The 26,044-nt window shown below is 37.1% G+C and overlaps 3 protein-coding genes across 3 annotated transcripts in view; 1 reads left to right on the top strand and 2 right to left on the bottom strand.

Annotated features, from left to right (window-relative positions):
• Positions 1-235: 235 nt before the first annotated feature.
• Positions 236-5,096, bottom strand: LOC139770159 (uncharacterized protein CG5902-like). Its single transcript, XM_071701919.1, has 4 exons — positions 4,519-5,096; positions 3,535-3,645; positions 3,047-3,252; positions 236-2,945 (listed from the first exon to the last, which is right to left on the bottom strand). Exons 1-4 carry the CDS (start codon positions 4,944-4,946, stop codon positions 2,779-2,781), a joined length of 912 nt encoding a protein of 303 aa, XP_071558020.1. The 5' UTR covers positions 4,947-5,096; the 3' UTR covers positions 236-2,778.
• A 9,173-nt stretch (positions 5,097-14,269) lies between these two features.
• The window catches only part of Rhogef3 (Rho guanine nucleotide exchange factor 3), a 150,551-nt gene continuing 138,776 nt past the window's right edge, over positions 14,270-26,044 (top strand). Inside the window, exon 1 of the mRNA XM_071701908.1 lies at positions 14,270-14,689. The gene's annotated coding sequence lies outside the window, so the exon portion shown is untranslated. The remainder of the gene's footprint in view (positions 14,690-26,044) is intronic.
• On the bottom strand, positions 20,426-25,176 carry LOC139770153 (venom acid phosphatase Acph-1). The gene is made up of 7 exons (XM_071701904.1): positions 24,473-25,176; positions 23,920-24,027; positions 23,186-23,451; positions 22,722-22,878; positions 22,518-22,641; positions 21,593-21,804; positions 20,426-21,338 (listed from the first exon to the last, which is right to left on the bottom strand). Exons 1-7 carry the CDS (start codon positions 24,563-24,565, stop codon positions 21,078-21,080), a joined length of 1,221 nt encoding a protein of 406 aa, XP_071558005.1. The 5' UTR covers positions 24,566-25,176; the 3' UTR covers positions 20,426-21,077.

Raw genomic sequence — 26,044 nt, 5'->3', positions numbered from 1 at the left:
TTAGCGAGATTGTACGTATATGTATATGAAACGAATGTAAGATATTTTACATATATGTATAAGTCTACATTTTTTAACTACGCGTTTTTACATCTTTTGCATTTGCGTTTCTTTGTTTTTAATATATAACTATTTTATATCACACGTGTGATATAAAATAGTTATATATTAAAGAAAAAATTTTCGCACAGAAAAGAGTAAGGAATAATGCGGAAAGAATTGATTACAATGATCCTTATGACAATATAAAAGTTTATTTTATTTTATCTTTTCATTGCAAAATAAAAATTGTTTGTAGTACCTTGATGTAATTTTTGCATGAATTCTACTGGTTTTTTAATCTGAGAAAAAGGTGAGAGAGAGAGGAGAGAGAGTTATGTTCGCTGTGTTCAACTTATGAATAAATAAAGAATAACCCGTGGGTCTTACTGCATTATTAATTTACAAATGCAATCAAAGTGAGCACACATTCGCTTGATATCGTATTAATATTACACTAGTATCAGAGATACGATAAAAAGTACGATAATAAATATTAATCTGACAAGTATGCTTTGCTTTAGAAATTATTAATACTTTTCGTCGTGCAATCTCACGTTACATCGTATTAATTATCGAGAGAAAGATTAAAAGTACGGTAATAAACTCTACGTGTATAAAGTGCTTACTCTACACAATTACAAAATGCGTATATCAAGTAGATTTTTGTGGCAGTTTCACAAAATACAGAATAATTTCATTCAGCAGATTCGTACGATGATTAATGATTATCCATCTGAAATATGTTCAATACGGCTATATATATTTAATTGCATTGTGATCAATGACTTACTTTTAAGTAAGTGCGTTTTTATTATATTTTCGTAAACTCTTCAGTAAATTCACGAATATACAATGTACTTGTACGTCGCAAAATATATGTACACAACGCTAGATAGAATTATTTTCGTTCTCACCGGTGAAAATGCATCATTCACACGTGTAAACCGTAATAATGTCCATTACGCAAACGGAGTTCCATAGACCGAACGAGCGCATATGTGAATCGACAAGTATGTGGCAGTTCGTTGGACGTTTATTATGCCGAGATTCACAAAAGGCAAAATTTTAGGAACTCGCTAATTATTATCGATGCAAAACGTTTTACGTAAATAACGCGTACTAATACGGATAACATGGAGAATAACACATACTACAACAAATATGAGATACAATAACAATTTTCATTTATTTCTAACGAGTACTCCTATCAGTATAAAAAAGATATAACAGGGCGAATAAATTGGCAGTGTTTAAAGCCAGCTACTAATACTAAGCTAATAGCTGGCAATTCAAGGGAAGTAAGAATTAACGCTGAAAAATATACCATTAATTTAATTTATATCGTAATATTGCAAGATGCGATTAAAATTTGTGAAATATGTATCAATAGATGCACGGCGTAAGATATCGCAAATGGTGCAACTATCACGAAATTATGAGATATCTTATCAATCGAATAACACAAACTCACAATGAGATCATTTATACTTTTTTACTTTTACGTCTAGCTTACGTAACTAATATTTATATTTCTACTGTGTTATGATTCTTTTTTATACTTTAATAACTAAATCACAATTAACCACAGAAAATTTATGTTTCTTTGTCAAACTTGCTGTCTTTTTGATGCGATTGAATGCATAACTGATGTATTATATTTTAACGATCCTTTTTTGTAATACAAACTGATGCTCTATCTCTATAATGTAGCTAAAACATATTCTATAACCAATAAAAAAACGTTAATAAAAAGAAATTTATCAAAAACATCAAATTTTTCCAATTTTTACTTAATGTATAAGAATGTTATAGATATATCATATACATTATACAAAAAATGGAATGATTCCGACATCGTTTTGTACATTATATCGTGTGAAAGTAGGCAGTGAATTTTATATGTAATCACTGTCTTATAAAAGTATTCATTGTTATTCTTATATTATCGATGCAAATACAAACAGATTCTTCACAATATAATGGCAGAGCTAATTGTTATAACGAAAAGAGATTTAAATGCATTTATGAAAAAAGTAGAATTAATGAATAATATAGCTATTGAATAATTGAGTAATAAATAATATTATTTATCAATCTGAAATCAAATTCAAATCGGGGAAATTGTTTTAATGCAATATTAAAGTATTTAAAAAATATATATCAATTCAAATATATCTTTTTATTAAGTTTTAAACCTTTTTAAAGTTATTACTTGTGATTTTTAATACAATACGCAACAATTAGGCGATGCCATCATATACGAAAGATCTATTATTATTCTCAAGACGGAGCACGCGGTACCATAAACGGGAGGCCGTGCACGCTAAGACACAGAAACACGCACCACTTTAAACAGTGGAAAATTGCGAGAAATAACCGCCTCCAACGTCATTTTCGCTTACGTACCCCGCGCTCCGCAGTATCCTGCGTTAAGAAGCGATGCGGTGGTCGAGGATAAACCGGTGCAGGCGGATAGGACGGACCTGCGTTATTCCACCAAAGGGGTGGATTGTTACGTATCGGTATCATAACTGGGGTAATTGGAGGTAAGGGTAATGGATGAATGAACGTCGAACGATTCGGTTGCGTGACAATCTGCAAGCACTGTTGTCCAGACACGAAAGAATTGTATCGCGTAATATCGTTTTGCAAATGAGACGAATTGACCGTGTGCGCATAACGAGCCTCAGCGGATCGTTGGGGCAGGGGTCCCTGGCTGGGACCCCAGGCGATCTGCTAGCATCTTCGATTGTGACAATGCGTCATGTAATCCTGATAGCTCACGGTGACCTCCTCGCTTTGATAGCGAGTCAGTTTCAGGCTACGACGGATATCGGGTGTGACTAAGCCTTTGAAGCCACCCTTATGTAGCAGAGAATCTATCGTTTGTATCTGGTCCCATCCTGAACATCAGATTACAGATTATTCCTCATAAAGGCGCCCCCGGGGGGGGGGGGGGAGGAAGGTTCCATTGCTTGTCCTATTCTACACCACGGATACGCACCTTGCTCCATAGCTACGCTGGGCAAGTAAGTAGCCGTCCGTTTGTTACCCTTCTCATTGTGGAATTCTATGCGAATTCCGTGCACACCCACTTCCCAATCTAAATAGTCAACTCCGTCTTCAAAATGCCGCAAAATTGACACGCTTACATGCAAGCGCGGCAGCTCGTCTCGAGTTATAGGATTAAACCGAGAGTCTTTGAACGCGCTTTAAAACATATAGAAACTTGTATCAAAAACGCATGCGAGACCATTATGCTAAATATCACAATTACGTAAGTAATGTAATGTAAATATGACATATACATACATTATGGCATTTTTATGTATATACATATAAAATTTATAAATATATATTATAAATATACATTTATATAATTTTACACATATACATAATATATATACATCTATAAATATCTATCTTATATATTTATGATTTATATGTACATATTATTCTATCTTCTAATGTGAGAAACCTGCATGGTCTCACCTAGTTGTAGCGTACTCGCGTAGCCCAGCATGTAAGTGCATCGCATTAAAAGTACCAATACAACCTCGTAATCTCATATCTTTTCCTATTGTCCATGTCACAAATAAAGGGCTGAAAAGACGTATCTATATATTAAAAAATCTCATGTTCAGACACATTTTTTCTTATTTTCATCAGACAACGAACTATCGGGGATGGAAAAGAAAAAAACAAAATAAACCGGGGTGCTTAACTTCTTTTGTATTTAGCAAGACTTTAGATTTGCGGCGGTATAATCAATATACAAAATAAATAAATATTTTTTAATAAAATATAATAAAAATAAATATAACATAAAAATAATGACAAAAAATAATTTTTGGATTTATTATCTCGCAATAAATTTTCCCGAGGCTAAAATAACGGCACGATACGAGGGTATTTGTGAGAAAGGCATCGCGATTCCCATTAACAATGTTTCTGCAGATATGCATCGTAGCAACAAACGATAGCGTCCTCGGTGGCCTACATAGTTGGCATAGCGCTATGAGAGAAATCGAAGCACGCCGTAATAATGCGTGCACCGCGCGCCGACAGATAATCCACACACGCGAGGATCAAACAATGCACCAATGCATCCTGGATCGATTTCGCAGCTGGACTTCTAGATCAGTCAAATCGAGATCAGAGATGATCGGCTCAGCAGAATTCAAAATTCATAACGCGCGAACTAAATATAAAATAAGAATCGAATAATATTATAATTGGTAGAATATCATATTTTTTTCCGTATATCTCTGCAATGTCGAAATTCGATCTCCGTAATAATCGTCACGGTCTTTAAGACTTGACGTGACACGGACGACCTGTCATCGGAGACGAGCGAAGAGACAACAGCTGACGCGACGCGCGAGCGAGACGGACAGATGGACGGACGGACGCAAAGGAAAGAGACAGAAAGAGGCAAACAGAGAAAAGTAGAGGAACACCGCGAGGATTACTCACAACGCTTCGTTGCTGAAGTTGGGCGCTTTCGGCGGGTCCAGCTGGTGCAGCTGGCAGTAGAGTACGTCGAAGCAGTAGAAGCCCATCTCCGGTTGGGCGATCGTCACGGGCTTCCTCGATTGAGGAGTGCCGTGCCGTATGGCGGTGCCGTCACACGGCGACAGGCTCGGCGGCGCCGCGGCGCCGCCACCACTGCCGCCGCACAGCCTCTGCTTCTTCGAGCCGCAGCAGCCAGCAGCCATGTTCCTCTTGGACAGGTCACCAGCGGACACCGCCGTTCTAGCCCTCCTTCTGGCACCTCGTCTACGTGCTTCCTCGCCGCGGCGTATCCAACGTCGACGTCGTCGCCGACGCGTGCCGGATCGCGCCCGCGCTCCGCTAGATGTCGAGCCGACGGTGGTGTGAACAGCTGTTTCATTACCCGCCATTTGTAGTACGGCGCCCGCGTCATCGCGCCATTGATAATTATTAGCAGTTATCCCCGCAGCGCCGCCGCGCCGCCGTCGGCCGTCGTCGTCGCCGTCGCCGCTCGCCGCTGTTGTCGCGCCGCGTGAAGTTGCCCGCGGATCATGCGCGAGCGAGATCAGTGGGCGGTGGCGTCCTCTGCGCCATTTCAAATTTCTCATCGGACTCATCGGAGATGTTCTATGATTTGTTTGAAACTTTGTGACTAGATATCACAGATGCGCGCTATTTAGCTTTAATATTATACAGTTATTATTACACTATTAGGGCCAGTTTTATCAACGTCGATTAACTGTGCCTTCGATTAAACTCACTCTTTCTAACTGTCTCTTTTATGTCCATTTCTATACCAATACGGATTAACTTTAATCTCCAATTTAACTTACTTTCTATCTTTTTATGATACTTTAAACTAGAAGAGGATAAAAAGTAAATTAAATCGAGATTAAAGTTATTTCGTATATAGTAGAAATAGACATTAGACGTCGATTAACTGTAATCTTCTATTAAACTCACTCTTCATCTCTTTCTAACTGTCTCCCTTATGTCCATTTCTACCAATATAGATTAACTTTAATCACGGTTTAACTTACTTTTTATCTTTTTCTAATTCTTAAAATTAGAGAAAGATAAAAGGTAAGTTAAGCCAAAATCAAAGTTAATCTGCATTGGTAGAAATGGATATTAGAAAGAGACGAAGAGTGAGTTTAATCGAAGGTTACAGTTAATCGACGTTGGTGCATTAGTCCGGCAGTGCAGCAATAGAAAAAAGACCTATACATATAAATTAAAAATTTAAATTTAAAATTTAAAATCTTTAAATATCCTGCTTTGATATATGTGACCTGTTTTTATCTGATTACATCCGATAGAAACAGATCAACCTATAGAGGCCCACCACCACCCCCGCCGATTCCGATCGGCGGTCCTCTTTTATTTACAAAACGATTTTTTTACATTTTTATCATTTATTTTATTTCTCTTACAATTTACTTTACAATATACATATACAACATTATAAAATTAAAAATATAATAGATATACAATAATTTTATATACAATATTTCTTTTTGACATGTAATTACATATGCAATATTCGGTAATGCGTATAATAACACGAAATTCTCACAATGTAAAACATGGGATTATTATATGTATTTTTTTTCTTATTAATTAATGAATAAAAATTGTAAAGTTTATTTTACTTTATTTAATTTACATGAACAACTATAATCAAAAATATCGTTATAATAAATTTATTACTAATGTTTCCTCATCAAGAAGACTGTTAATTATTGGCATACTATACTATATTTGACGAGATTCAAAGAAAATGACCATGCAAAAAAAAGAGAAAATTTCAGTCTAAGCCAATGATCAAACTACACGACGAAAAAATACACATGAAAAATACACGACGAATGAAACGATTTCGAGTCAATTCTGATATATGTAATTTTTATAATATCTGTTACTTACAACGCGCGCGCGAGTCCTTTATAATTATTATTTCTCTACGCGATAATAAATGTCATTTGACAAACATTAAACATTTCACAAATCGCGCATTCGCTAGCATCCACCTGACGGGAGGGACAGCGATAAAGCCTTATCACCAGGCAGCGATCATATCTACGAACGTGAAAATAGCACGGTATTTGCATTAACTTTCAACGATTTAACATATTCAACGCCGAACATAATTTTAGGCATTCTATACGTAAATGATCATTGTCTTATGTCCATTTCTACCAATTAACTTTAATCTCGGTTTAACTTACTTTTTATCCTTTTCTAATTTTAGAAATTAGAAAAAGATCAAAAGTAAATTAAACCGAGATTAAAATTAATCCGCATTGGTAGAAATGAACATTAGGCCCAGTTTCACCAACGTCGATTAACTGTAACCTTCGATTAAACTCACTTTTCGTTTCTTTTTAACTGTTCTTCTAATGTACATTTCTAACAATGTAGATTAACTTTAATCTCTGTTTAACTTACTTGTTATCCTCTAATTCTTAAAACTAGAAAAAGATAAAAAATCAACTAAACCGAGATTAAAGTTAATCTGCATTAGTAGAAATGGATATTACAAAGAGACGAAAAGTGAGTTTAATCGAAGGTTACAGTTAATCGACGTTGGTGAAACTGGGCCTTAGGATCGAATCTTCTTTTATTTTTATTTAGTAAATTATCTATTACTTGCCACAATAGTGATAATTTTTAATACAAAATTTTGAGTGAAAGATCTCCAGTATTTATTAACAATCTTTTAGTAAATAAAAATTACTAATGTTTTAAAGTGAATGTTTACGAAACGCGTCATGATTTCCGTCTTATTATACGCATCCGATTACATAATTAACATTACATTATTTTCATATTTTTGATATGCAATTATAAATTAATTTGATATATAGAGGAAAGTCCCCTATTATGAGATAGGTTCCTAATATGAGATAACAGGGTTTCTTTTAAACTAATAGGCCCAGATAGGACCTAATAGTTTAAAAGAAACCCTGTTATCTCATATTAGAAATCTATCTCATAAAATAGGGGACTTTCCTCTATATATATATACAATTACATAATATTTACAGTAAACTATACGATGTAATATAATGTCTGTAAAAATTGGTTTAGTATTACTTAATACACTTTTTAAAAGTTGTTATTATTAATAATTTCATGATTAATTTATATAATTATATTTATTATTATTATATTATTATTATATTATTATTTTTATTTTGTTTACAATCCTTTCAACTATTAAATTATATCCCCTTGTCCCTGCCTACCTGAATCTCTACCTAAGTACCTACCTACCCGTATTCCGATCTATAATCTTACTTATCCATTTTCCTACCTACCCTAACAATTTGCCTACCCTACCCTACCTATAACAACTTATAACAACCTAATACAACAAATCTTTAATTATTTAAGATCGCGACACGATTTATAAGGAGCCTGATTCGCTGATTATTCCAGCAATTTGAAACGGGATACTTCTCAAGTGACACGATTACTTGAGATGTGGAAAATGTGGGAATTGGGGGCTTTAACACGTGCGCGATTGAAATTTAATTAGGGTCTTTCCGATCTCGCATATTCGCGAGAAAATACAGAAAACTAGCCCTATTTTAGGCTAATAAACAGATAGATATATCAAACCACTTTGCACGTTACCTTATGTATTCTACCATTGTGGTCAATGTTGACCACTTACCTTATTGTATTCAGTCTTCTTTCTTCGGGCCAGATTGAACCTTTTGTCATTTCTGACCATCTGATTGTATTTCCACCAGATGCCAATAGAAAGAAGAAAAACTCTTTCCCATTGTCGGATTATTATCATTGCCGACAAATAGGATTACGTTCGATTCGAATTATATGTAAACATCGGTCGTATAAAAAAATACACGAGAAGTTAATTAATTTAAAATAAAATATTGATTTATAAAAATTGACTACACAACAATGGTCAAAAAGAATTTCACTAATTCCGTTACTTGCTTGAGAATATTGATTGACCGTCTTTGTGACTCGTTCATTTAATTTGGAATTGTAATCAAGTAAGTATAGACAAAATTTTACTTCGCGCGTTATATGAATATTGATCTCAATTATATCCTACAAAAAATTGAATTCGTAATGTGGACAAAATAAAAAAATTAATAACGGAAAATTTCTCGATACAAAACCCGACCGCGAAAACCGACCGCAAAAATACGAAGATGCGTGATTGTGCATGTTGTTCATGCGATTCGCATCTTGAAAGTGTATCAGGTAAGATATACAGAATAAATAACGTGAGATCCGGAAAAAACTTCCCACACGATTGGTATTATAATTATAATACCAATATAATTGGATATTGTAATAATCAATAACCGCGTTGTTATATATAATTGAACAATATATGCAAATCTTTATAAACTTTATAAACTTACATATCGATATCTCGTTATATTTTTAATTTTCCAAAATTATTTTTAATATAATATATTGGTTATATATATTATTGCAAAATTAAATATTTGGACTATAATTGTACTATCTACTCTAAAATAATTTAAAGAGCTTTAGCGTTTTTCGACAGAATATTTAGGATCTCACGTCATATTACTTGACTTTATCTAGTATAAAGCCAATTTCTCAATCAAAAATAGATGGATAGGTTACAAAAAATTAGAGTAAAATTTATACTTTGTTAAAATAAATTCTTAGTAATTAATAAACATTATCACGTTTTTTATAAAATAAATTGTAATAAGACCAAAATATTTCTTATCCTTTTTATTCATAGATTCATAGAAAATTTTATTCATAGACATAGATATAATAGTAAAAGTTTACTACATATTCAACATAATTACAAAGTTTACTATTACTTCTGGTTTTTCTCTGTGTTTCTAAAATATATATTATACTAAGCAGAATTGATCTACATAATAAAATTTCGAAAATTTAATCTATTATATATACCTTATACTAATTCAAAATCGCGAAATAAAATTCTGATGCATTTCGATACAATATTTTGTCATATATTTATTTAAGATTTAAAATTTTATTCAAAAATTATTTGTATGAAACGCGGCAGTTCATCAACATAATTTGATTTAACGATGATGAGCTCTTTGCGAGCTCCGTGGACGCGAAGTGTGCGAGTATTTCCTCAAGCACAATACATCGATAAACAACACCAAGATTAAATATTTACCCTAATCAGTTTTTAACCCATCCATTTTAAGGCAACGGATCTACGAGATGTAATATTTTTTATACTATAATTTATTATCATACTTTGATATATGTACCGAGACATTTGCTCTATATTTGATTAATCATAGATACGTTGCCTCAAAAAAAAAATTTCTGACTCACCAATCCGATGCGCAACAGGCGGAGTTATACAGCCACGTAGCTACGATGATACTGGAACATACAAACATAAGATTCAAATTAAAGAAGCGTTCAAAATAATCAACATTTTAAAAGATAATTCTTATTCACCTCTAATTCGTCTTTCAATGAGATATTTAGTAATACAAATACAATTATCTATTTTCCGAAAAAGATCTTTACAAAAATAAACTTTTATAAAAATTTTTGGATAATTTATCTTTCTTTAATTATTTTCTATCTTATCGAGATAAAATGATTCGAATAAATAAAAAAAGGATTATTCTGCAGATAAGAGATGATACTCACCCCAAGGTTGCTCCGCCGGGGCCCGATGTCTCTCTCAGACCTCCTCCTCCTCTCAAGACGTCAGGCCTCCTCCTCTCACCGCACAGGACACTCGCGAGAAACACTCGCGGATAATAAACTATACAATCCGCGCGCGGACTAATTTCGATAAAAGTCTTTCTCGCGCGATACTGTACGGCACTCCCGTTTAAAAAAGTCCTTTAGGCCCAGTTTCACAAGTGTCGGTTAACTTTTAATCTTAGATTAACTCACTCTTCGTCTCCTTCTAACGTCCCCCTTAGAAAGAGACGAAGAGTGAGTTAATCTAAGATTAAAAGTTAACCGACACTTGTGAAACTGGGCCTTAGTCCGATTACTTGAACGGCACTCCCGAAGCAAACGCGACGAACCGGCTGCGGTTCGTTTATTCAATTAAATCGGCGGACGGAGGGTACGTTAGCTTCCCCGTCTTTGGATTTTTATCCAAGCAGAACGAGAGTTTTGCTTGGGTAAAATCCTCGTACTGGGTACTGGGCCTTCCCACCTCGCCAAGGTCGTACCCATGGGAAGGAAGTACTATATGTAATATATTAGCACCGATTCATTCCGCGTTCATCACCGCGTTACATTTGGCGACGAAATGTTTCAAGATGTCGGCAACTTAGCGCGATACTAGGCGAGTTAAGCGGACGCGGGTAGTAAAGACACGCAGTTAATAAATTATACGCTGTTGAAATTAAATATCGCACGCGTAGTACGTATCAAACTCGAAAATCTCGCGGAAGTAAAACTGCATTGTTAATTTGCATGACGAATAATCACGACTGCCGGCCGCTAACTTACGTACGCGACGCGAAATATATACGGAGATTATGAAGCATTCACGAACGATGTATCACGACGTTCCGTTACTCGAATTACTCGATACGACAATATATCAGCCCTCTTTTTCCCTACGGAGGGAATCGGAGGTAAATCACACGACAATTCCGGCACCGCGTTCAAAGCACGAAGCACGAAGCACGACACGAGATAAACGAGTGCTATTTATATTCGAGAGTCCAAACACGGCGGGACGAGCAACACGATTATCGCCCGCGAATATCACAAACGAAACTGCAAAAATCACAATTGTCTATTATATGCGTACCTTCGCCTCGACGTCTCTCCGCCTCGAGCGAGCGATTCGCGCGACACATTCATTCCGGAAAACCACTTGAAACACTTGCGAATTGTTGAACACGTACGGCACGCACTCGTAGTCGATTATTCCCGCGGCCCGCTGAACGAGGAGCAGGAGTGCCAATCGTAGAAATAAACGCGTTCCGAATAACACAGAGCACGGAGCACGACGACGGGACGGGCGCGCGGGACGGGAGCACGAACACTTCTCACCTGTGCAAAATCCATCGGGAGAATGATAACCGAGTGACTTCCGCAGGTAACAGTCCTCCGAGCGTTGACGGAAACGAGTGGCGAGGCTCGCTCACCGGCAAATACAATCGGCCGCGCAGCGACTTTGAACGTACATACATACGCTGTTTCCAAGTTCAACGGTCGCGCCCAGTATGGCGTCTGGTATGCCGCTGCCTGCGCCGCGCCGCTGCGTCGCGCCGAGTCGGCGGCTCGGAGCGGCGGAACGTGATTGGCCGGATCCGGGGGCTCGACTCGCGAGCCAATCGCGTTCGACGGCTCGCCTGACTGTGCGGCGGCAGCGACGCGCGCAAGCGGCGCAAGTGATACGTGACACGTTCAACGGTCGGTGCGAGGTGCGAGACGTCGTTGTCGCTCGCGCAATTCTTCTTTCTCGTGAACGAAAAGACATCTGGTTACGGAGTGTTGCAAAGTGAACGTGCGCCGAATATTCCGTTCCTTCTTGTGTCGAGTGCAACGAGCGGGATGCCGTCGTTGGACGGAGTAAACGACGAACGCCGTGCTGGGCGCCGTACATATCAACCTCTCCCGGCTGTGATTTGGCGAGTCTCCTGCAGTGCTCCGTGATCGGTGAGTGAGTTTTGCATGAGATATAAATGTTTCGAAGCGCGATACATGTGAATCTTAATAGAACCGTTGTCCCGCGTGTCGCAGTGAAACGATAACCTCGAAATTCGCGTCTCCTGCCTTCGTTTCGATTTCTACTCCGAATAAGTGAATCGCACGGAAAGACGCTTTAATGAATATAGCTTGAGTCACTCGTTAAACGCGGGAATTGATAATTATTTGAGTGATTGAAAAGAACGATCGCGCGCGTTTGGCATTCTCAATTTGTCGCGATCGCGAATGATCGCGAACGAGGGATCGAGGGAACGAGCTTGCTTCGAAATGCGTATGAACATCGAGAGTGCGAGCAAGCTCAAGTGTGCGAATTCAGTTTCGTTTTTCGTTAAAGAACTAGGTACGTGTAATTTGCTCGTTCACGTAATTTGTCACGTAAATGTTTCAAATTTATTTGACAAGTGTGCTTCTTATTTATTTCTCGTAACCTCTACTTTGCAGAAAATTTACGTTGAACTGTATCGTTGTTTTTTTTTTTAATTTAATTTTTTCGCGATTTTTCTCGCAGCGCAGTAATCGCGCATAAGTAGGTACTATAAAAGACGTTGAACTGTCGCCGCCAAGATACTTAAAAATTGTAAAACATTCTCTGTTGCTTGTTCCTCAAATATTACTCGTTTTGCTTACAAAAACGAGCTTATTTCATGCTTCGTATTTCGTGCTTCTATCTTGTAGATTTATTGTTGTCAATTCGATCGCGGCGCTTTAAAATGGAATCTCATTTGAAAGAGAAGAATAATAAATATCAATATCCGATGAGACAAATTATATTTTAATGATTGAACGATGGTTGTTGATTGATAGTATCATCTGTTTAACTTTCTTATATTTTTAATTAAAATATGTGAGATAATATATTTTTATTATATATAAAACACCCTGTAGAACTCACTTTAGCTTTCGATGATCCATAATCGATCGTGTTAGAATTCAGAATAAAATTCTACTTTTAATTTTATGTGTCGTGAAAAATTACATTTGAAGAATCACAATATATGCGGGTAAAATTTATAGAATATATATTAAATGCACACGTACACGACGTATAAAGTTAGAAATGGAATTCTATCTTGAAATGTAACGCGATTTATAGATTGTCTAAAGTGGGCATAAAAGAACATCTACGACTCGATCTACGAGTATCATTATCCAGTTTCAATTATTATTCAATTATATCAATTATTCATCTCGCATCCACTACACAAAAGTGTTACACACAATATCGAGTTATCTCTATTTTGCTTCTGGCAAGAGCTTCACAAATTCATTTTATTTGAACACATAAACGTATTCCGTATGAATTAATTTATACAATATAATAATAATAATATTGTTATTAATCATAATAATGATATTATTAGATACTATTAACTGTATTTTAATAGATATTCCGGAATAAAATCTTTTCACACAAGTGCAGTTTGTTGTATATATTTATGTTACAAATATACATAAATGGATTATATGGCATGAATAGCGTACAAAAACAGCAATAACACGACATGTTTGGAGCAAGAAATCTAATCACTTATATTTATCAACGTTTACAAATTGCGCTAAAGCATACATACCGTATCTATTTAAAGTATACAAACAGAGATAGAGAAAATAAATAAACACGCTAACATTAATCAGATATTGCCAGTTAATTTTCAGATGGAGCAGTCGCAATACGAGTCCATCTTTTTTCCCTGTTTATTTATTTTTCTATTTCTCTAATATAGAGTGTAAACCAGTGTAAACTGATTAACTACATTTAATCGCATGAGATTTGGTCTCTCGCTTACCTTCGTTACAGATACGTGATACCAAATCTCAGGCCGCTGTTTGCCCGACACCCTGTAGAACGGCGTGCGGCTGCGCAGACCGCGGCGCCGGAGCCGCGCCGCGAAAATTGCGAAAGCGAGTCGCAGCTCTCGCGGCCGCGTAATGACGTCGCCGGCAGCAAGGGCACCTGGATTCCTAGTTCCTTACCTGGCACCTGCTGCCTACGATGCACCGCCGATGGAGGCCCGCAGGCGTGACAGCGACATATCAACCTGGCAACGTGCGTGCGCTCGCGGCCGCTGCGCGCTAACCTGTCACGCATACGAGTATTTTGACGCGGTACCTCGGCGTACCCGTGCGTGTTCTCGTTGCCGGGACGAGCGGTACGGAAGTGAACGGCCGCGGGAATTCGGAAGCGCGACCGCGAGTGGAGAAGTGACGGTACGTGGCATCGGGACGATTCACCGGCGCGAATTCGAACGATCGGCCGTGCCCGATCCGATCCGCGTGCAATGAGTCCGGTACGGCGGCTCGCGTCCTGCTCCTGCAACGTGCCGGCCAGGAGTTTCAAAGCGTAACGCGCCAAGGAGAGCCCCGGAGTGTTGGCGGACGTGGCGAGTGTGATTTTCGCACGAGAGAGACGACAGACGAGACGGCAAAAGGCAGCTCCATCGGGATTCATCGGGTAAGTCCACCATTCACGTACCACTCGTACCAGTGTATTTCTTAACGTTTATTTTTATAACGCGTTTGCGGTTGATGCATCCGCGTGTATCTCGTGTGAGGGCACGTTACATAAAGCGCGGTGGCGCGCGATTAAATGTGAGTCACGTTTGCGCAACCTGACGCTGCATCGCCGGCGTGAAGTCACGTCCCTCGATTCTCCAATCTGGCCGAAATTTCGATGATTCCGTAAACAGGAATCGCATATATCTCATACTTTCCAATATGCAATGCAAACACGGAACTGATCGAACCGTTCCTTCTTTTTTTCCCTTCGAGAAAATGTGCGCTTCCGCGACACGGGAGACAATGGCTGTACAGTAGAAAATGGTACAGTAGAAAAAGCTGCTTTACAACTGTTGTAAAATTCGTGAATTTGATTGGTGTATACTTTTAGCTTCGACCAAAATTAAAAGCATATACCAAGCAGATTTATAAATTTTACAACAGTTGCAAAGCATTTTTTTCTGCTGAGCGCAACCATAAGTAATAATTGGCTCAAAAATGACATTTTCTTATAATAAATAATAAAGAAGCAGGAAGTCTAAAAAAGCAGCTTTGCCTATGTGTTTACTGGCATATCACTTTTTCTCTAAGCGAAAATCAGTGATGGACATTTCATTTTCTCTTTGAAAAATTGAACGTTTGACAAACGTGAAAGATAATAGCAAAAATTTGCTATTATTTAATAAAATAACGTTTTGTTATTAAAATGACTCGAAAGCAAAAATTGTAGAAATGCAATTTTCCACTGGTTTGCCAGAATACCACTTTTTCTCTAATTGTAAGCAAAAGTCAGTGACGGACACTCTATTTTCCTTTTGAAAAAATAAACGTTTATGATGGACGCGGAAAATACCCAGTAGAACAGAAATTCACAATGAAATGAAAATGACGTAAAAATGATGGCATGATAACCTAAAAATCGTCATTTTGCTGTCATTTTGACATCATTGTGACTTGTTGTTTTACCTGGGAATGACAACAATTTGCTATTATTACAAAAAAAATGACACTTTCTTGTTCAAATGACAATCGGAAGCAAGGATCATTAAAAAATCAGCTTTCCATTTGTTGGCCGTAGTATTACGCTTTCTCTCTAGCGAATATCGGTGATTGACAAGCTGCGCACACATAGACAAATGCTCGGTCTTATCCCCGTTTACGAGCTGGTCTTTAGGTGAGAGTAATTAGTTTCGCAACTTCGAAAACTGTTCGACCGCTTGCGCTGCTTCCATCGATTCCCAGGAATTAATTAAGGTACATCTCGTATTTGATCGCGATAACGGATATCATTGGCTGCGCCTCGTCACACGTTCCGATTCACGTGCTGCAATTATAGTGATGTTCGCGAGTACAATCACATCGTTTACGATTCAGTAAGACCCCTTACGAAAAGTACGGTGTATAATAAATATTAATAGATCGCAATTATTTGCACGGAAACGAATTCGCGAGTTCGACATGATTGAAATTTTTTTATTTTCTTAACACAGCTCGTCGTTTAGATTCATCACGCATTAATTGCTTTTAGAAATTCCGCGGCTGTTATTACGCTGAGATTACGGTTTCGTCGCGTTGGACTCGTGGATCAAGTGATTTCACCTCGACGGTCGCGCTTTTTGGACTTTATCGCGGAAAATATCGCAGCGATTCAACAAGATCGCGACTCTCCCCTCCCCCCCTTTCACCTGACATAGAATACAATCCTGCCGAAACACACAAAATGCATTTGCTGGTTTTAACGCAGTTACTGTTGATAATGCACTCGCTCGCATACCGCAGACTCGATTTCGCCATTAGTATTTCGCGAAGCGAGTAAAAGGTGTTCCATGCTAGGATTTCGGTATGCGATCGTTGCAAACGAGACGACAAACGTATACAGATATATAGAACGAGTCGTTAATTTGCAAGACGCTGAAGAACGTGAAATAAGAATTGCACCACAAAATCCCTAACCGATCGCGTTTGCACCCATCGCGCGAGCCGAAGGATAGTTTATTGGGTCGGGGAACCGCGGGGCTTCGAGGCGCAGGTGATGTAATCGTCACGCAGGTGGATCTCGGCGCGTAAGAAAACGTACGCGTACTTACGCACCGCTTAAATTACACGGCCGGAGGGAAGCTGGGATATGGCTTGATTGCTCGCGGTCATGCGCGCACGCCACGTCGTAAAATGCAAACAATGCTCCTCCTTCGTCATTCCTCGTAACAATCGCGTCTGTTATCGCCTTTCTCCTCCCACTTTGTCCGATTCCTTTGATTTCCGGTCTTCACTGGGAACATGCACATTCTTGTATTTGCGTTTTTACTGAGAATCCACCATGTTACTTTCCATTTCGTTTATTGTCTAGCCCTATATGTCGGTCGTTAAAGTTGAAAGCAAATCGCGATGTCTTTGTACAACTTGAAATATTGTATTTCACGCGCAAATCTCAAAACTTTGTCCTTGATCTTCGATAACACAACGAAGGATAATGGTAGCCATTGGAATGCTTGCAGTAGGAATGGATTGAATGTTTTATTTGCAAAATGCAGCCAAAGGGGAGGTTTATAAGGAATGTATGGTGGATTGCTGATTCACGGTAAGTCCTTTCTCAAGATGTATTTTACATAAAAGTATTGTATGAAAAATTCATTATATATCTATATATTTTTTTATTATATATATAGAAAAAAAATACGAAAACGAAGAGGTAAGAAATTATTCGATTTAACCGTGTTAATTAGGAAGATTTGTATTAATAGCAATTGCTGGTAGTATTTACAGTCGAGAATAAACTAAAATAATTAGAAAATAGTACAAAATAAAAATTGGTTTGTTTTATAGAAAAATTAAAATTTATAAATTTAAGAGTATATTAATACGAGCCGGTGAGCGAATAGATATCCCTATGATACAATATTTCATGTAAATTGTATATTTTAATCATATTCGGTATTTTAATAACAGACAGTATTAATTATGATTTGTGTTTAAGTTTTCATTAGTTAAATATTGGCTGTTAACAGTTAACTAAAATAATTATCAAATTAGATAGAATATTAATTATGTTTATATCTTTTTACTATTTTTCAACATTTATTTGTTTATCATGTAGCAAATAATAAAATTACCATTAATTATATTCATTTCATCTCTTTACTTCTTAATTTATATAATTAACAAAATAAAGAAAATTAGAGCTCGTTGATTAACATTCATATTCGTCTATTTGCCGGTAATTGACCAAATTATTGAAGTTATTTAAAGAATAAATATGCTGCGGTGAAATTCGCTTAATGTAAACGGGAAATTCTTCACGATGCTTCTTCGCCGTTGCCATATCTGTCTCTGCCACTTAACAATCGCGTGCCTATTGAGAAACTCTTACCTTGAGAGGACATTACCTGCCGTTCATCGGTGGAATGCATTCCCACACCTTCACCTTTATACTCTTATGATTTACCGTCATTCATGAACGACTCGAGAAGGAAGACTAACACACATCACAAAATTTCTCTTATTAACATATGATTAACTCTTCTAGTGTCACGAAAAATTTTTAATGCTAACATACGTAAAAAAATTATTTAATTATGGGCTATTTTTAACGCACAGGATGTGTGTGCGTGATATCCTGCGACCGGACATATACTTTAATAGCATATTCCTATCATCAATTAGAATTGAAAATTCTAATAAGACAATCTTGAGGCCACAATAATTTTTTAATTACAACCAAAGCACAAAGTTGACCAACAATATTCCGTAGAATTCACGTGCTCAGCCTCGTAACTACACGCTTACACGCGTACCTATCTGTCAACGTAATCTAGAATGATGTAATCATCAACCGCGTACTACGCTGAACGTGTTGGATCTTTACCACAATCTCGAGATGGCAATACAAGGTCTCGTTATGTGTGGCTGTTCTATCCTAACAACTAACAACCCATGTATCCACCCAAGATCAAACAGGCTTCGATTATCGTCTACTCCGATCTCCGCAGAATTCCTTTAACGTAAAAACTTTGATATCCATGCAAAGACTTTAAAAATTCACTTACAAGACCAGTTTTTCGCTCAGAAAAATAGAAAGTTCTGAGGAAATAGGAATTTTAAACTACCCGAAAAGAATCGATAGAAGATCGTCGAAAAAAAACGATACAAGCATTACTGCGTAAAGATGCAAGATCGAATGACATAAATATTCTGTCTTTTATTTCTCTTTAAAAATTGCTACAAGCTTTTCGAACAATTAAAATTTTGTTAGATTCAAAATTAAAAGTCCTCGTTACATGCTTAAAGTACTTTGGCGAGCAAATACGAGCAGTAAACTGATTATCGATCGCGTTGACGAGCCATTCAAATCCCAAGCTTTAGTGATTCCACACTATTAATTATTCAAATTGAACGGCGCCACTCTCCCCTACTTACATACTATGCATACTGTTTCGTATAAATCAGCACAGCGGTTACTTGCAGCGTTTATCGAATAGTACAGAGCACACTGGACTATGCCAGAGGCGGGAAATTATGTTCGCAATCATACCCAAAAGGGTTTTCCTTAGCTAAACGCTCTGCCGCCCGAGTGGTTTTGTTAGAGAATCGCGAATCCGTAATAAGATCGTGTAAAATTGAATTTAGTATCCAATGTAATACGTAGAGAATAAAAATACAGAGTATAGCCACAGTCGTAAAAAATTTGAGTGGTACAAATATATTTCATTTTATAATTTATAGAGTTTTTATTTATAGTGTGTGTATCCGCAATTATCATCGTTAATATGAATAACATTGCTACTTACAAATCGGACAAGAGTCGCGGCTATTAATATTTCATACCGTTTTAATCTGCAACTTTGTCGCATTAATAATTTCTTTGATGACAGAAGAGCACAATGGAACAAGCGTGTCATTTGTCCGATGACACCGCACTGTGGCAGCGTGCTCTTAAGAACCGTCGTTATGTAAATAACGCATTTGATACGAAACATGCTTCTTGACGAGTGCATCCCAGGTGCGCACGCATCCGTAGTTTCGCCACGGAAGGTGAATCACCGTGACGAAAGTGCAGGGACCCCTCTTGATGCGCGTATCTGCGTCGAGATACCTCGATTCCATGCAGAACAGAAAAACGACGGCGGAGGTTCGCGCGCGAATCGCGGCGGCAGTGTTTCTCAAACGTTCTCCGCTAATAATTTAGCGCGCTATCAAACGTGTATATTAAATATCGCGCGTTATACGCAAAGAGACAAATCGCTCTTTTCTCTTTGCAATTTTAATGGCGTTCTATATCAATGCGACGAACGTGTCGATCGAAGCAGCGGTGTCTATTTCCATCTCGCGACTCTACGCGAAGACCGGATCTTCGATTGCACTTTTTTCAGGTTCTTGAACTCTTCACCTCGACGAAAATAGGAGAGCCAATCCGTTCATTTCGGAATCAAATTTGCTCCAATTTCGCCAAATGGAGAATTTAATCCGATTATGCTCTATCTGAGATATTAAAATGCCTGTCAAACTGTCATTTATTTTTTACATCTCCGGGTCAGTGTACTATTCTGCTGCCAGATCTTTATGAAAACTTCATTACTTTGATTATTTAATATGATGTGAAGAAAACTTATTATATCTTTTTTGTTTTTCGCATGATACTGTAAAGTGTATTACGTATGCGGTATATATATAAAGACGAACAGAGAACACATTTGGAAGTCTTTCATTGATTTATTGATACTTGATTTGTATCGATAATCTCTTTACGCATGATCATAAATAAATGTTATTTAAAATAAATGCTATATTGACGTAATAGTGATGTGTGCCTTCTGGATGCTTATAATATGGCAATGGAAAAATATCATAAAGTATATTGCAGATGATTTTTATCGATGACATTTAATTACGGCGTCTATATGATCGATCAAGACCTACGTCGATTTTGAAAGTCCCCCCCCCCCCCATTCTCGATAATACGCGTTTATGAGCGAGAGACGCTTCTAAATGATTATGATGTCGTCTACTATTAAATCGATATACCGATAGCTATTTACATATGTACAGTGGTCCGTGTTAAACGCGACAATGTAACAACGCGTGCGGTAAAATGTATCAACGCGGTAACCGCAGCACGTGCAGCGAAACGCATAGCCGCAACTTCGTTGGGCTTCCCGAGCGCTCTCATAGTTCGGCGAAGTATTTCCGATATAGATATCGGTCAGAACTCAGAACGCGTGCTGCGTCGATTATTTTCGCAACTATTTCCCTTTAACTTAAGGCCACGTATCTCTGTTCCTATCTCTTTCCGCGAAAAAAATGGGAAAAAAAAGAATAAATATGTCGAATTCTAGCTGCATTTATAAAAATCACTTTTGCGTGAATTTGGATGTGAACGTGAGGAGAACGGTGAGAAAGATGTACCACCAAGATCCGTTATCAGCGATACAATCCGCCGACGATCGATGATGCGCGTTTGGCTTAAGGTCCTCTCGCCGACAGTAATATTCGTCGTCACTCGGCAGAATGTCCTTCACAATGTTGAGGAAGTCCTCAAAGGGGCATATCTCCGCGCAGCCTGGGATTGTCTGTACGATCAATTGTTCCGTAACGCCAGTCCATAGTAAGACCTGCGGAGAAAGATACGCGAAAGATAAATTTCTAATATCAAGCGCTACTAATTATAGAAATATAATAATGATGAAAATGGAGAAAGTATAATACAAGTTATAAAAAAATGTAATACAAATTAACACAAGTTACAAAATTAAAACCAAGTCTTTTTTTGAATTGCTATTCGCAGAAAGTAGATTTATCATCAATTGCCCTTAATTGAAAATCTATTTAATTCCTAAGTTTATTTGTTGTATGAAATATCATGTACCCGAATATAGTAAACTCCCTTCTTGTCCCGAAGAGTTTCTAGAATAACCGTGGCACCATAAGATGGTACCGCTGGTTCATTCGTTCCTAAAGCATAGGCAAGGGAAGCCACATTGACTTCGTGTGCGCCAAATAGGAAAGCTTTTCTGTCACGTATCGATTTTCCCGCTCGGTGTTCCTGAATATCATCCACCATTTTGCGAAGTAGTATACCTGTGTGCATAGACACCGATTATAATTAAAGTTTATAATTAAATTTTAGTGGTTTTAATCATTATTGGCGGAACAAACAATTTATGTCTATATTTAGTAGTTTTATTTTGTAAATCATGAAGTAAAAAATGCAAGATATCCCTGAAATAGATTATCGAATAGCATATTCCATTTGTTTTAAAGACAAATAAAGTTGTATGGTTGTAAATCCGAAAAAACGCATTGTTTCCGAGTTACAAATACTTTCTACCTGTGGCAAAGTTTTACAAGAATACCTATGAAATTCATGGAGATCTGATCTTAAGATGAATATTGCTCTTCTCTCCTTTAAGTTTTAAAGGAAATGTTGGAAATAACTTCCTCCTGCAGCAACGCGTACTTTACATTGACGTCTTATGAACTCGAATACAGACTGAATTTATACAAGATAGAGTATAGAATGATTGCACATCTGATATTTCCTATTCTTTTAAAGCATCAAATTGCTTTATTTTAATAGTATTTATAGTTTTGATTTTGCCATCAAGCAAAATTCTGACGCGGTTATTTATTTCTCGAAAAAAAAAAAAAAAAAAAACGTATGACTTTTATACTGTATCACAAAGATATAATTTTAAACTGATTTTCATATTTCTTTAAGATAAATAAAATCCGCTATTATAGAGCTTGCTGATATATATCAGGGACTTTCTGTGCGGTAGAGAAGTACCAACCTCCGTTTAATCTCTTTAAGGTTTTTGTATATGATCGAAGTTTGAAGTCCAACTCTATCATTTCTATCATCGGACTCGGGAAAACATTCTGAGTCCATCTTGGCAGCGTTAAATTTTGTGCAACCTAAAAATGGTTATACGGTGAAAATTCAAACGATAAAAAAACAAATATTTTAAAATCACTCTATCGGAATATTCACTTACCTCCTCTTTCAGTAGATTGTACAAATGACCAACTGTATCCGTATCATTAATTAGTTTACCAGTGTGATCCGTCAAATAGTCCATTACATTCTTGTACTTATTGATCATCTCTTTCGCACTCTCTCGCTGAAGGAACCGTTGATATTCTTCTCTATATCTAAAAAATAAAAGTTGGGAATGATCTCATAGATTCGGATATTATTATTAGAGTTTTCTGTATAAAACATGCGCGCACAAGCAGAACACATTAAGATGGTTAAATCTTGTCCTTCTTTTCTTTCCGGATCTTTTTTTTTATTTTGCAATATAAAGATAAAATAGTTGAATACAAGACAAAAAGAAAGGAAACAAAGGTATCTCAAACGTTCGCTAAAAGAAGATCGGTGAAAGGAGACCGAAGGGAAAAGAGAATCGTCAATCCTGTTATTAGGTCCTTGTGACCAATTCCCTGTGAAGTTACTCACCGATAGCAGTAATGCGGAAACAAGAGGTTGTCAGTCTTGTACGGCACGAAGAACGTCCATGTCGGAATCCAGGGCAAGTGCGGATTCCAGGTTTGCTTCTCGGAGGGCGGGAATAATCCCGCCAGAACTAACTGGAGAGACATCTGGGTCCGCGGGACCTCCGTAGATCGGGCATAGATCTTGGTCGGCCAATAATCCGGTCCGAAATATTGATCGTATCTCTCGCGCAGCATCGTCCCGATTTTGTACTCTCGCATCTTGCCTTGCTAATTGCACGAAAAAGAACGTTGAGTTGAACAGATTTCGAAAAGCCGGATATTGGAAAATTACATGGACTCTTTTAGATCGAATTATTTTCTCAATTTTAATTAGAAATAACGATTATTCAGCAAAACTAGGAAATTGATTTCTCATTTTACGTAGGTTATTAAAAGATTTCTGAGGTTTTGGAAAATGAAGGTAAACGCTTATACTTGCATAACATGAGGACGAAAAAAAAGAGATGGAAGATAAGAGAGAGATAAGAATTATGTGATAAACGGGAATTCAATAGTAGCACGTGATCTAATATCCGCTTCAATATACGTTATTGGTTTATACAATATTGAAGATGTAGGTACGAAGATAATACGTCACAATATACGATGTTTCTGAACGATTGAATCACGCAATTGAACTGACAGTATTTGATTACGATGTAACATTTTACTTTAATCGCCGTGATTTGTACTCACATTTGTCAAGCCACCGTTTCCCATTGGGTAATAAGAGAGATCGTGATGCGGATCGTTGGGGTAATTTTGGAACTCTCGATGGGGCACTTTGTCACCGTGGCGAAATACCTTCAAAACAGAATATACTTATGTAAGCTATATCGTCGTCATCCGTTATCATCACTGTCACCACACAGACGGTCGCGATAATGCAAATGTTTTGTTACTTGTCTCTCGCACGAAGGATCGTTTTCCCTTAACCTTTTAATTTCTCTCGAAAACTTCTTTCAGCATCGAACTCGCACCTGCGTAATTCACGAAGCAAGTGTTTGCTTTTCAGTGCCATAAAACAGTGTAGAAATAACACTTATTCCACATTTTCGAAAACAAAATGAATACCAAGTAGTTATTCTGTCGCATATTTGTGAAAAATCAGGAAAGCGTTAAATCTTTGAAAAGAATAGGAATTTTTTATATCGTTGTTTAAACACAATCTTCCGAAAAAAATAATCCTCACTAATTTCACACACACACACTCCCTATATGCCTCTGAAAGAATGAGATAAAGCTTTACCACGTGAAGCAGCTGCAGCTCCACATCGGGATTGACCGACACGGCGAGGCTGCTAAGAAATACAGTGAAAATCGTTGACAGTGTCAGAAACATCTTCGCGATATCTTCCCAAAAGCACTTTCAATTTGAACGAACACTTTCAACGCTTAATTCACACGATCTGAACGATCGTCGCGGTCGGAATCAACGATTTCACGACACAACCTACGGATGGTGTGTTTATATTTCTACTCTCGCCTCTCTGCTGGCATACGCGAGTGGGGGCGGGATAAAGAACAGTCGAACAGGCTCGTAATTCCGACGATTTTTATTAACAAGTTTCCCGCTCTCAACAGGCGTCCGATCCTTTTTCTTGACGTTGATCGTCACCTTCCACGAAGGACGCGTAAGTAAATAGCAGGAAATTCATAGAAAACCGCAATTGACGATCTCCTAACGTAGGGAATTCTCTCTGCCATTTTTAAACCGAACGTTCACATTCCGGCGCGCGATATCTCATTTATGAATCATATACGAATGAATTATGTGAGCGTCGATGTATGAACGATGAAGTCAATCTTATCATCTTTGAGAACTTTGTTTTATCGATTTTTTATAAGCATCTAGTAGTATATGAAAAGTAGCAGTCTGATGTTTTCGAAAATAAGCTAATTTTAAATTGACCCAGATGCACAGGTATGCAGCGCAGAGATTTATAGAGATTAGAATTTTATCTCTTGATCAAACATGATTTCATCTCTGACGAGAATTTTAACTAATTCAACTAATTTATTATGAATTAGCAAGATTTAAAGATAAAGAATAAAAAACCATCTTTTTTTAAAGAGTCTGGTTCAAAATTTTGTAAAAGATTGTTAATAATAACTATAATGCTTGACAGTGAAAGAAAAACGTGAGAAAAATATTGACGATCAGCGGCGAAAGTTTTGTCATGAAAATGGACAATTATAAAATATTATTTCGATGGTATTTTGCGTTCTTTAATGCAGCCGAATATTCAACAAAGCCATAATGTGATTATTTTTATTATCGCTCTATCGCAGAATCGCTTTGCGCTTTGCGTTTATTCAATCTGCTTTTGAGTTGCGCGTCTTTCTTTTTTTCCTAACTAGAAAACGATTCCTTGCGCACTCATGAATGTGCTGAATTTACGAGTTTCGCAAATGCCTGATCGTTCGAACAGACTTATCTGCATGTACGTAAATAACAAAACGGATCTATGGAGATTACTATAAAAAACGATACATGATTTACGAACCTCTTCTTCTTTGAGAAGTACTTTCCAGTAGGTATTGTTCGTATTGATGATTGCAAATTTTGCTGAGTATTTTGTTAACAATTGATAAATAACAACACATGATAAACGTTAACAGTCATTTATTTTATAGAGTTATTATATTGTGCATACTATTAATAGTCGTTAATATTTTTTCAATTTTGAACAGAATAATTATTTACAGAATTGTATTCATAATATTTCAAGAATTTTTATTTCACGAATCCATGCTGGAAAGATTTGTCATTGTTTTTCATTAGAACTCAAATACATCGATCAAATTCCTTCTTCGTAAA

Source organism: Temnothorax nylanderi, unplaced genomic scaffold, assembly GCF_030848795.1.
Source record: "Temnothorax nylanderi isolate EJ_2023f unplaced genomic scaffold, tnyl_v1.0 TNYL_tig0027_pilon, whole genome shotgun sequence".
NCBI lineage: Eukaryota > Metazoa > Arthropoda > Insecta > Hymenoptera > Formicidae > Temnothorax > Temnothorax nylanderi.
This window is presented reverse-complemented; position numbering and strand designations above follow the sequence as displayed.

What these genes read in the sequence shown, in the direction of transcription:
- LOC139770159 (XM_071701919.1), bottom strand. Translation starts at nt 4,946, where the DNA reads ATGGCGGGTAATGAAACAGCTGTTCACACCACCGTCGGCTCGACATCT. An exon ending in CGCGAGTACGCTACAACTAG is followed by an intron (nt 3,253 to 3,534) that starts GTGAGACCATGC and finishes TATGTTTTAAAG; the next exon opens with CGCGTTCAAAGACTCTCGGT. An exon ending in CAGCGTAGCTATGGAGCAAG is followed by an intron (nt 2,946 to 3,046) that starts GTGCGTATCCGT and finishes TCTGATGTTCAG; the next exon opens with GATGGGACCAGATACAAACG.
- LOC139770153 (XM_071701904.1), bottom strand. Translation starts at nt 24,565, where the DNA reads ATGTTTCTGACACTGTCAACGATTTTCACTGTATTTCTTAGCAGCCTC. An exon ending in GAAACGGTGGCTTGACAAAT is followed by an intron (nt 23,452 to 23,919) that starts GTGAGTACAAAT and finishes TCGTGCAATTAG; the next exon opens with CAAGGCAAGATGCGAGAGTA. An exon ending in ACAATCTACTGAAAGAGGAG is followed by an intron (nt 22,642 to 22,721) that starts GTAAGTGAATAT and finishes AACCATTTTTAG; the next exon opens with GTTGCACAAAATTTAACGCT.